This window comes from Cucurbita pepo, chromosome LG14, assembly GCF_002806865.2.
Source record: "Cucurbita pepo subsp. pepo cultivar mu-cu-16 chromosome LG14, ASM280686v2, whole genome shotgun sequence".
NCBI lineage: Eukaryota > Viridiplantae > Streptophyta > Magnoliopsida > Cucurbitales > Cucurbitaceae > Cucurbita > Cucurbita pepo.
In genome coordinates this window covers 1,991,305-2,003,488 of record NC_036651.1, presented here as the reverse complement: position 1 = coordinate 2,003,488, position 12,184 = coordinate 1,991,305, and the positions used below count along the sequence as shown (strand labels likewise).

General features: G+C 35.4%; 1 protein-coding gene across 1 annotated transcript in view; it reads left to right on the top strand.

Annotated features, from left to right (window-relative positions):
• Positions 1-12,184, top strand: part of LOC111809953 (DExH-box ATP-dependent RNA helicase DExH7, chloroplastic) — a 29,264-nt gene that overhangs the window by 2,717 nt on the left and 14,363 nt on the right. Inside the window, exons 4-13 of the mRNA XM_023696444.1 lie at positions 707-757; positions 1,947-2,097; positions 2,254-2,729; positions 4,119-4,337; positions 5,348-5,459; positions 7,555-7,740; positions 8,715-8,794; positions 10,051-10,173; positions 10,399-10,485; positions 11,297-11,397. Coding sequence (XP_023552212.1) covers positions 707-757; positions 1,947-2,097; positions 2,254-2,729; positions 4,119-4,337; positions 5,348-5,459; positions 7,555-7,740; positions 8,715-8,794; positions 10,051-10,173; positions 10,399-10,485; positions 11,297-11,397 — 1,586 coding nt within the window. The remainder of the gene's footprint in view (positions 1-706; positions 758-1,946; positions 2,098-2,253; positions 2,730-4,118; positions 4,338-5,347; positions 5,460-7,554; positions 7,741-8,714; positions 8,795-10,050; positions 10,174-10,398; positions 10,486-11,296; positions 11,398-12,184) is intronic.

The window sequence follows — 12,184 nt, the reverse complement described above, 5'->3', positions numbered from 1 at the left end:
GGATTATTTGGGTTGGGATGTATTGATCCTTGGGTGCTTTCCTGGTTTCTTTGGTTTTTGACTTGGAAATTTCCTTGTAGTCTAGATGTAAGTATAGTTCTTTGCAATTTTTTTTTTTCATTTTATCACAATAAAAAAAATGGTGGTTTGACTTGTTTATAACTATTCGTAGTTTTTATTTTTTACTTTTTAAAGAAGAAATGGTAGTTTTCATCAATTGAAAGTGAAAAGTACAAAAGCAGATTTACATGGAAGCTTTCCAATTGCTCGGTAAAGTAGAAGAAGCTTAGTTACAAAAGATTTAGCTTTAAGGACCCAAATGGAGGGATTTTGAACCCCCTTTTTGGTCGAGAAAGGACTCCTCATCTTCCTACCTTCTTTTCTCATTTTACTCGATGAATTCTCTGACAAAAAAAAAAAAAAAAAAAAAAAAAGAAAAAAAGAAAAAAAGAAAAATTGTAAGATTGCTAATCTTATAAATTTTTTGTCTGTTTCTCCTTGAAATTTGGAGGCAACTTTGATATAGTCCTCTCTTCATAGCGGATATTCTACTTTTTGACGTATTTTTCATTTTTTTCATTTACATTTTTGTCAGGCAAATAATAAGATGATTAAGAACGTTTATGTTATTTATCATTTTCTATTATGAAATTATTATCTTTTCCAAAAGCAATAACATGATATTATCAGTTCTGTATTTTTGTAGGATGACTATGGAACCTGGGAAGATGACCTGGCTGATGAAGTTTCTTCTAAGGTGGTACTTTCTTTTCCTTTTTGTGAGAAAGGGTGACGATATTTGTGCTATCTTTTGAGTTCTCTGGGTGTGAGAAATAATAGAATCTTTAGGGCTAGGAGAGATCTTCTAAGGTTTCATCTTGGTGTTCTCTATCAAAGCTGTTCGCGGGATTTTCTTTGTAGGATATTTATTTATGCTGGGATGCTTTCTTATATTCATCATAGCCACTTATGTTTCTTTGGATTTTTGTATTATGTTCCCATTTCTTTTTGTTTCTTATTTCACTTCCTTTTGGAGTTTGTTTTCATCCATAAAAAGTTGGTCTCACGTAAAAAAAAAATAAAAAAAAAAATAAAAAAATCAGACTCATATATCTCTAAAAAAGATTTAATTGTACAGTTGCAAGGAGATCTGAGAGTCTAACCCATTTCTCTATTTCGTCTTCAAATATAATTCTTCTATTGAGATTACAACTACTATAATGGGTGTTCCAAGATCCTTGTATGGATATATCTTTGTGGAGTGATAATGATAAAGGCGGGGGACTTCATTGCCATTGGTTATTAGCCATAACAGGCAGTGAGGGAGGCCTGCATAATGGGCTATAAACTCAGTGGTATAATATGCCCCTGATAATTGCGTTGTTGTGCCAAGGCCGTGAAGGCTCGCAGCCCCAATACCTGACTTTGAGGTATGGATTGTCAAAGGCACATTAGTATGATATATTTCTACTCTTCGAATTGGAGTTTGAAACCAAACTTCTCCTCAGGAGGATAGATGAACTGATTTAGGTGAGATTCAATGTAGAGCGACTTACTCGTAGGACCTAGATAGTTTGGGAGGATCACCTTGGCTCCTCTCTTCTAAAAAATCTGCACATCCCTTATCAATATATGGACAACTATTTCTCAAACATAGTTTAGGTTCGGCCCCAGTGGAAAAATAAAACGAAGCACCTAAAGCCATTTGAAAGTTTCATCTTTACCCATCGCGCTTCTTTCTATAAATATTTTCCCGAAGCTTTGTGAAAGGGGATTGCTTTAGCCTCTTCTCTGGGATGCTTTAATCTTATTGAAATATAAATTATTTTGTATCCACATATTTTCTTTTTATTCTTGGATTAGGACAATCAATCTAATGCTTCTTCTTCACCTTCTTTGTTTTGTTAATTTAATAAATAACACTATTGTTTAATTAATTAAGATAGGCTTCTCGAGCAAGGTCTTATGATGTTATTGCGGAAGAGTATTATGCTGCACGGTTGGAAGCTGCAAAAGCGAAGGAAGAAGGGGATAAGAAAAGACAAGAGACAGCTGGCAACACCATTCGCAAGCTTAAACAGGAGTTGTTTGCTCAAGGTAATATTTGATTTCCCCCTTGATTTATGTCCGCCATTTTTTCCCATCTTAATGAAAGTTTTGCTACATAAAAAAATAAAAATGTTATACTTATATGTATGTGTAAATGTTTGATATGTGTTCCATCTTTTATCATTCCACCGATTTTCGAAGCAGGGTTATCAGATGATATGCTGGCTTCTGAATTTGAGTTTGGAAGGGCGTTGGACAATGCATCAAAGGATGCACCTACGCAGGACCAAAATTTTGGGGTCAATCAAACAGACGATGTTGGTAGTAGTTTGGATTTATCAGTGCATAGAAATGAATCTGTTGATATAGATGGGAGGGATCGGTCAACTTCCAAGGAGATATCTGTAGATCTTATGTCTTCACAAGAAAAAGAATCAACTGTTGATGTGGATGGGAGGGATTGTTCAACCCCCAAGGAGATATCCGTAGGTCTTATTTCTTCACAAGGAAAGAATGACTGTGAAGAGCTTGAAGATGTGGAGATCGGTAACTTTTTTGTGGAAGATGTCGAGACAAATTCAGATGTAGCACAGGAATTACTGGAACTAAAGAAGAAAGAAAAATTGAGAGAACTTTCCAGCGGGAAGAATTTGGAGAAATTAGATGGCATATGGAAGAAGGTAATATATATGATGCCTCGAGTTTCATACAGTCTTTTTGCTTTCTATATATGAACATAAAACTTCTTTGTTTCTTAGTCTGTAAGAAAAAAAAAAGTAATATATATATATATATATATATATTTAAAAGTTCATGCCTGTCCCAAGGCCCAGATTTTGGAGACACCAAAGATTTTCCTTATTAAGCTCATCCAAAGGTTTGAACATGTGACCTCTAGGTGTTTTACTTAGAGACTGTATGCCTTAATCTACTGTTGCACCTTGGGGCTAAAAAAGTAAAGAAGATTTTGGAACCGTGTGATTTCAGTTTTATGTTGGATTATTTGGTTGGAAACAAATAAGAGAATCATTGGAGATAAGTGTAGATGTTTAAAGTAGAGTCAATTTATTTATTTATTTATTCTATTTCTCATGATCGACTGGGTGTTTCTATTACCTTGAGGCTGTCTCGTGGAATTAGGCAAAGTAAGATTCTCTCCCACTATCTTCCTTTTAGTTCAGGTGGCTTAGAAAACTAATCTCAGGGAGCTGGGTCATGTTCTACACCATCCCTTCACTTTGGAAGTTTAGGGATCTATCAATTAATCATTCATTTTTGTGTGTGTAGCTAGGAGTAAAATGCTTTCAAAAGCGTAAGAAGATGCTGAGAGGTTCTCTTGAAAAAGAGTCAAAATATGGGTTTTGTTTTTTTCCACAAAGAGAACTGTTATTGAAGATTGAAACTGGAAAGTCACAAGAAGTTCAAAGAAAACTAGCTCCTCCCTAGATTTGGGGGCTTTTATCTCTCTCTTCAGGTTGTTTTGCTGATGCTTTTTGCACTCCCAATGGGAGTTTGTCTTTAAACATTTTCTTTTCCTTTTCATTAACCAATAAAATGTTTGTATCCAGTTAAAAAAAAGGAAAAGATGAAAATTACAAGAATGCCCCCCATTAGTAACACAAATCCAATTTGTGGATTACCTATAAAAATGTGAAAAACTATTGAAGTTTGGATTTGATTTCTATTTGGTCTCTAAAAATTTCAGAAGTAGCAATTTGGTTCCTGAGGTTCAAAAAACGGTTCTTATTGGTCCCTAGTTATGTTCATCAATAGAAAAATGATTTGACATTGTTGAGGTTTTAAATTTTCAGGTTCTTGATGTTCAATTATTAATATTATGTAGATGTTGGTTTCTCATTTTAATTTCATAATTTTATGAAGACTTCAAGTTTTTTATTCTCTAGTTATTTAGATTCTGCAAATAAATTCTGTAGACTTGTTTCATTTGATACATACACATTTTTGTTTCCTGTGGAAGACATTCATTTTTTCTAGTGCGCTTGTATTCTTGCTTTCGTTTTCCATGAAAGTGTGGTTTCTCGTAATAAAAATGCTTGAAATGAATACAGGGGGACCCACTAAAGATTCCCAAGGCTGTTCTTCATCAATTATGTCAAAAAGCAGGGTGGGATGCACCAAAATTTAACAAAATCCACAGAAAGGAAAATGTTTTTTTCTATGCTGTCAACATATTGCGTAAAGCAAGTGGGAGAGGTAAAAACCGAAAAGCTGGAGGTCTTATCACACTTCAGCTTCCCGATGCTGATGAGATTTTTGATTCTGCGGAGGTACTTCCCCTCTTTCACAACTTTTACGTTATAATACATTGTTGTGCTTAGCCATGGTGAAAATTAGAATTGGGAATTAAATCATCGATGCACCAGTTGTGCTCTTTATTTAGGTAGGAAGCAATTTAATTAAAGTAGAATATAAAAGAAAGAAGGGGAGACGAGATGATCATTCATTGCTTAAGACCTCAGGGGTGTATAAAGGACACACTTTATGTATGGTGCATGAGAGAGGAGGGATTCTGAATTAAATTTGGCGACCCTAGTGGTATTTCACATCCTTGGAATTAGACTCTAGCTATGACATTGTGCCATTATAGTCATCTACCTTAAGGCGCTAGATTCATTTAGTTGCAAGAGCTTTTTTTCCCCCTCAGATGAGGTCAGAAGGAGAATTGTTGTATTGATACATAATGAGAGGGCATTAGTGTTTATCAATTAAAAGTTCGTTTCCAGTTAAAAAGAAAGGAGAGTACATTTTTTCTGAACAAGAAACAACTTCTGATTGATAATGAAAAAGAACAATTCTTTTTAAGAACAAATGAGGATCCAAGGAGTACTCCTTGACGTAGTTTTTAGTTTTCAAATTTATGTCCCCTCCTAAGCGAACGGGGGTTTTGGAACAGAGGCCCTTCAACACTCAGCGATTTACCCTGACCACTGCACGACAACCACCTTCCGTCAAATCAAAATAGAAGCATTACAAAATGATGCCTCTAGTTCTGCGGGATTGAATTAAATTGTACACCAATCAACAAGTAATTTGAATCCTTTTGGACAGAAATCATTGGCCCCATGACATCACATCCAAAACTTCAAAAATACAAAACCATTTGTTATTGTCTTATCCTCAATTTCCAAAGCATTTCCAGGTCACATAACGCTTACTTTGTTATTGTCCTATAGCTCTGCTTCTTCATTCTGATCTCCTTCACATCTAGTATTAGTTTGTGACTTTTTTATTTTATTTTATCTGATTACTAGTTCGTTTGTAAAAACTTTTCTCGCAGGATGCCCAGAATAAGGTGGCAGCTTTTGCTCTTTATCACTTGTTTCCTGATGTCCCTGTTCATCTTGCACTTATTGAACCTTATGCCACTCTTGTTATGCAGTGGAAGGCAGGTAATGGTTTCACCTTTTGATCAACTAAATGACTCGGCTTTTCATTCCATTTGCTGACGCAATAGAGGAAAATATATAGAATATTAAAGCTTGCTATAGCACCCAGGAAATGGAGGTTTATATCATTAAAAAAAATTGTGTGCGCTTTTTAATATTGTATGACTAGTCATAAATTGTGTTGGCAGTATATATTTTTTAAAATTTTAATGAGAAACCAACTTTCGTTTACTGGTTCAGCCAAAAATCTGGATTATAGAAAACATTTCTCCTATGTATATGACATTCCATACTTATGGTACATGTAGCAAAACTAGTAAAATTGTCGATATAACTAATACAAATGATTTCTTATAATATGATCAAATAAATATTTTGAAGGTTCATCTAGTATTTCAAATATGGGTACATTAGACTTTTGGTTCTCCAAGTTGGATTTGTGTCAAATTAGTCCCTAGGCTTTGAAATCGAATAATCAAGTCACCAACATTTAGGAAATACTAAATTTCAGTCCCTCATTTAACATAAATAGTTAATTATTAACGAAAGTGATGGCGTGACATTTTAAAAAATATCTCTTCTCTATACCAATTAGTTTTGAGGTGGAATCCCATGTTTATCAAATATATGGTATCTGTAGCGACCCAAGTCCACCACTAGCAGATATTATCCTCTTTGGGCTTTCCCTTTCGAGCTCCCCCTCAAGCCTTTAATAAAACGTGTCTGCTAGGGGAAGGTTTCCACACCCTTATAAAGGGTGTTTTGTTCTCCTCCCCAACCAATATGGGACTCTCACATTTCACCCCCTTTCGGGTCCCAGTGTCCTTGCTGGCACTTGTTCCTTTCTCCAATCGATGTGGGAACCCACCAAATCCACCCCTCTTCGTGGCCCAGCGTCCTTACTGGCACACCACCTCGTGTCTACCCCCCTTCGGGGAAGAGCCTCCTCGCTGACACATAGTTCGGTGTCTGGCTCTGATACCATTTGTAACAACCCAAGCCTACCGCTAGCAGATATTGTCCTTTTTAGGCTTTCCCTTTCGGGCTTCCCCTCAAAGCTTTAAACTGCGGCTGCTAGGGGAAGATTTCCACACCCTTATAAAGGGTGTTCCATTCTCCTCCCCAACCAATGTGAGACTCTCACATGGTATCAGAGTAGAATCCTATGCATCTTATCAAGATTGTGACGTCTCTTCATCTTTTCAATGTGGGATTCTCAACAAATAATAATAATAATCATTACTATAGTTACATAAAAAAAGAAACCCATGTTCTTCCTTTTTTTTTCTTTCTCCTCCATCTTCTTTTGTCTCCTCTTCCCTTCTCCTTGTCCTTCTTCTTCCCCTCTCTTCCATTTCTCCTCCTTAGGTCTGAGAGTACCAAAAAAAAAGNTTTCATTTAAATAGATAGACATTCAAATAGCATAGTAAAAAAAAAAAATAAAGAAAAGAAAAGGAAAAAAATGAAAGCTGAGGAACATCCTTGCTGTTCACTTTGTTTTTTGTATATCTTTTCTTAGATTCAGATTTGATGAGGAGGGGAAGGCGAAGAAGATGAGGATGAGGAGGAGAAGAAGATGACAACAGCGATGGTGACTGTGGTGGGATGATGACGGTGGCCGACGGGGGAAAAGGCGAAGGGGAGGGGAAGGGGCAAGGGTGGGGGAGAGGAGAGAGATTTTTAATTTTTGATTTAACTTTATAATATTTTAAGTATAATTATAGTCATAATTCTTTTTATTTTAAAAATGCCTCGTTAGCGAACCATTGACTATTTAACAAATTTTGTTAATAGAGGTACCAAAATTGAGTATTTTTTAATGTTGGGGACTTGATTGTTTAGTTTTAGAACTTAAAGATTAAATCAATACAAATCTCAAACCTTGGAGACCAAAAGTGTAGTTTACCCTTCCAATATTTAGTCTCGTAATCATAAACATCTATATGATTTGTTAAACTAGAAGTCCAAAACAACAAAATATGCGTGTGTATATGTCCTTTATCACTAGATCTTTTCAATCTTAGCCAGTGATTTTTCATATAAACTTAGATGTTTATGATATTGAGGACAAGTATGCTTAGAATTTGTAATCTTGCAGGCGAATCAACTAGCAAAGTTGATGACAATGAGAAGGATCGAAGGGCTAGTTTTGTTGATTCTTTGCTCGATGCGTCCAGTTCTGATTCTGCTTCTAAAACTTTTGTTGGGAAGATTGAACAGCTCCATATTGAGGATGACAAGAAACCGACTGTTTCTGATCTTGACTCACATTCATTCGTGGAAAGTAAGTAGTTTAACCATGTAAGAAAAGAATACAAGATTTTTCGTTGGAATTTGTACACTATTTTAGTTAGCTATATTAAAAAAATGTTGATGAAAATGGAAAAGATGCAAAGTTAGTCAATATGGTGTCGTTAGAGCTAGAATATTTGCAGGTTATATGAGAGAAATCTAGATCAAACCCACATTAGCAAGTGTCAGGAGATTGAGCTAATCTATAGTTATAAAAACTCTGGGAAAGAAATTTGGGTATTTTACGTTCATAGTCTATAGAATCAATCTTCACAAAGAGAGAGGGTGGCCAACCAAAATTGCTGTAAGGATCACTTTCACATTAGCATGAATGGGGTCCTGCTAGCCAAAAGGTGCTAAAAGATCATACTCCAAAATCTGCTTTCTGACTCACAATAGACGAAAAGATGCTTCTCTGATTTATCGTCTTTCATACATATGATACAACAGTTTGTAGATATAGCAGCATTCAAACTCATATGTGACAATGCGTGCCAAGCTCAACCTCTATGTTACAGCAGTGACAGAAAACTCTTGTATGATACCAAATAAAATTCCTCCGGTGTAGTGATGGCTTCAGGGAGAATAAAGTAGTCCCTTCTTATAGACGATGGATTGAAGTTTGTGACCTTTCCCCTCACCTCTGGGCCAGTGAGGTTCTCTCCTTCACTGGGGACGTGTGGTGGTCTGGAGGAAATGGCTAAGAAAGTACGNAAAAAAAAAAAAAAAAAAAAAAAAAAAAAAAAAAAACGTACTGTCGTCTATGTCTAGATGTCCTGTGTGTATATTTTTAATAAACGTAGTGTCGTCTATGTCCTTGTCATGTTGGATTTGTGTTATCAGTATTCGTTCTTCTTAGATATGGAGTGTTCTCTCTAACCTATGTCATCATTGCTTATATATCCCTCTATATAGTTAAAGTAATCCTCAATGAAGTATGCTTTTGTTTTCTTCTTTTGATTGCAGGATTAAACTCTAATACGCAGAATGAAAGTTCCCGTTTAAGACTGGAACATGAGAATAAAAAGAAAACTAAACAATATCAGGTTTGGGAATTTATTTATTCTTGTTCTTTTTAGATGTATTGTCGATCATATGTTCCTTGTGTCACTTGACATATATGATAAGAAACAAAAATTATCAGGTTTGGAATGGTTACGTTAAGGACCCTAAGTTTACTATTTTCGTTAATGACTTTCTTCGTGGGAAAATTAAAGCCATTTGTGGAATTCGACAAGATGATCCACGCTCGCCTTTCCTATTTTTACTTGTTGAAGAGGTTTTAAGCGGCCATGTGTTTAAAGTTTTCCCTTAAGGTTTGCCTCTGACTGGAACATCCCAACATCCTCTAATTTGATTACTGATCACTGGTTTCGGAGTTTCACAAAGCTGGTAGAGCATACAGCCTTGGAAATATAGCCTTAAACATCCAGAACTAGACCAAATATTGTGCCAGGAGAAAGAAAGGGAGCCATCCCTGTTTTTATAGATGAAAGACCTTCAAATGTTTTTTTTAAGCTTAATTGATACTGGACCAGTGATTGGAGATAACAGAAAGAAGGCCAACCACCTCCAAAGACTCATGGTTTGCAAATGGATGACGAAAGGCCAACGAGAGCGAGGAAGATAAATTAGTGGTAGGCAAAATGAAGGCCACCAAATGCAACCTCTTTTTTTTTTGACAAACGATAAAGTTGTGGAAATAATGTACAAAGGGGTTTGTCTCCTCTCCCAACAATCCTCTCAAAAAGTGAGTATCAGACCCATGACTTATCTTCGGCTGAACATTTAACAAACAGGGAGAATAAAGGAAAACGTAAGGCAATTGTATAGGGGTTCTTACTAGAACCCTCCAGCTAACTGCCTAAAATCCATTCAAATAGATGGGGACCATTCTTACTCAGTTTGATCCTAACCAAGAAGCATGCAGTTTCTTGGAGAAACGTTGCACCCATTTTGTTGAAAAGCCTCATTATGCAATCTCTAAAAATTCAACTGTACGTGATTGAAATGCCTTGTAACTAGCAACTTCTAATAAATTATGTTGAATCTCTGTTACCCCATTTCCTCCTCAATTAATTGAAAACCACTAGTGATAGAGGAGTGTACCAGTGAAGGAAGAGTGTTAAAGTATTTGATAATACGTTAAATTTACTATAATCCATCAAATTAAACTTTTGGGTTCAAATGATTTAATGTGTATTTTTCAAGCGCTTAATGGAAAGTGCTAGTTTCTTATACCCCTCAAACCCTATTTGTTCAGTGATTTTCTCAACGGTTCCCTCAATTCTTTTTCATCCAGGATATGTTGAAAAATAGAGCTGCGCTTCCCGTTGCTTCATTAAGAGGTGATATATTGCGTCTGCTGAAGGAGAATAGTGTTCTTGTTGTTTGCGGGGATACAGGTTCCGGAAAGACAACTCAGGTTCATATTTGTTTCAAGTGTAATTGTTCCAATATTATTCACTTTTTCTCTAAAAAAGAAAAAAAAAAAAAAAACGTATGAATAGTTTGGTTTCACCAATACCTAGTTTCACAGGTTTTTTTGAATGTTCTCTGGCTAGTATCAATTAGCATATGTGCACGTTTCTCCTTCTGGTCTTCTGCTTATTTTACTCTTGAAGATTTCTCGTACAATTGTTTTATGTAGGTTCCGCAATTTATCCTGGATGACATGATTGAATCGGGACATGGTGGACTGTGCAACATAGTATGCACACAACCAAGAAGAATAGCGGTAACTATAAGTTTTTCATTTGAGATCTTTATGGTTGTGTGGTTGAAATCTTGACCTTTGTTTCTATTCTCCTGCAAGTAAGATTTTCGGGGGTGATTTATATTAATTTAATAAATCAACTCGATGGACAATAATTGTTACCATATGTTCTTCGTGATATGTATATATACATATATATGTCATCTGTGATTTCTTCCATCTCATATGAAATGATATGTGTGCCATGCAGGACCACATCTTCATTTTATGATTTATGTGACAGGGACTCAAAGTTTTATCATCTATATTCGTTATATGATTTTTTTTCTGGAAAAAAAAAAAAAAACTTAAGCCTGTGACTGCTAGTAATTCGTATATAGTTCTCACTAATCACTGGTGTTTTCTTCCATGGGGTCGGGGTTTGGTTCATCGTAGGATGATTTTTGTTACTATAGTTTCTGAGAAGGCTCAAATAATTTTTCCGTCCTTGTTTTTTCCTTTCCCTTTTGGTTTTTTTGAGAACTTTAAATACATCAGTGAGCGGAAAATGTCAAATCAAGGTGGGTCAAATTTATGTTTTGCTCTCTCATTACTATGTATTACTGGGATGAACATGAAATTATGTTCTTTATATGTACTTATAATTCTGTCCTTGCTAGTTAACCATTGTTGGAATTTGATATTTCAAGTGTACTAGCTTGACTGAAAATCTTTTTCCCCCAAGCGTGAAATGGATNTTTTTTTTTTTTTTTTTTTTTTTTTTTTTTTTTGTGGTACTTATTAAATAAAAATCTTTGATTTTGTGTCCTAAATTATGATACTAATCTTGTAGGCTATTTCGGTTGCGGAAAGAGTTTCTGATGAACGTTGCGAACCTTCCCCGGGTACAAATGGCTCTTTGGTTGGTTATCATGTCCGTCTGGATAGTGCAAGGTGTCAATGTGCTTTCATAAACTTGTGGATTCTTTAAGTTTACTGTATTTTCTGTTTATGTAATCTGATCCCTTAATGTGGGTATTGCATTTCATACAATATGAATCATTTCTTAGGCCTCCATTTATAGACAGTTTCACCATTGATCATTTGTTAAAATGAATAGATAGATTGTCTTTTAGACTATTAGACAATTGGATAGATTAACTTTTAGGCAATTGTTCCAAGGAGAAGAAGAAAAGAAAGAACAAAAATATATACTTTCAAATAAGGGGTCAATATAAAAATAAAAAAATAGTGATGAAAAACTACCCAAGCAATACTATTTGTATTTAGGAGCCGTTTGGAGTGAAAGAGTGGAATGGAAATGGGGGTTTCAATGTTCCCTAGTGGATCTGCCTGAAATGGGTTACCTGTTTGGGGCAGGGGTGAAGTAGAAAGGTAATTTTTTTTTTTTAAAAGTACAGATATAATTAAATTTATCATTGGGAGAAGTTAAAAATGGCTCAAAGGAACAGAATGCTAGGACCTTCGGTAACAGTTCCTCACAACAAGCCCTTCTCCTAAAAGAGCTTGCCATCAGTGACAGAGAGCTGGAAGAATGTCAAATTGACGGGAAAAATGGCTAGAAAAACAGTCATCAAAGAATGTTTGCTCTTCATATCTTCTTCCTAAGAGATTGGATGGAAACAAAACTATACGATGAAATGTCTCTTAGAGGGGGATGAAAACACTGGTTTCTATCACATATATGCAGCAACTAAAAAAAGAAGGAAGAATTGTATTT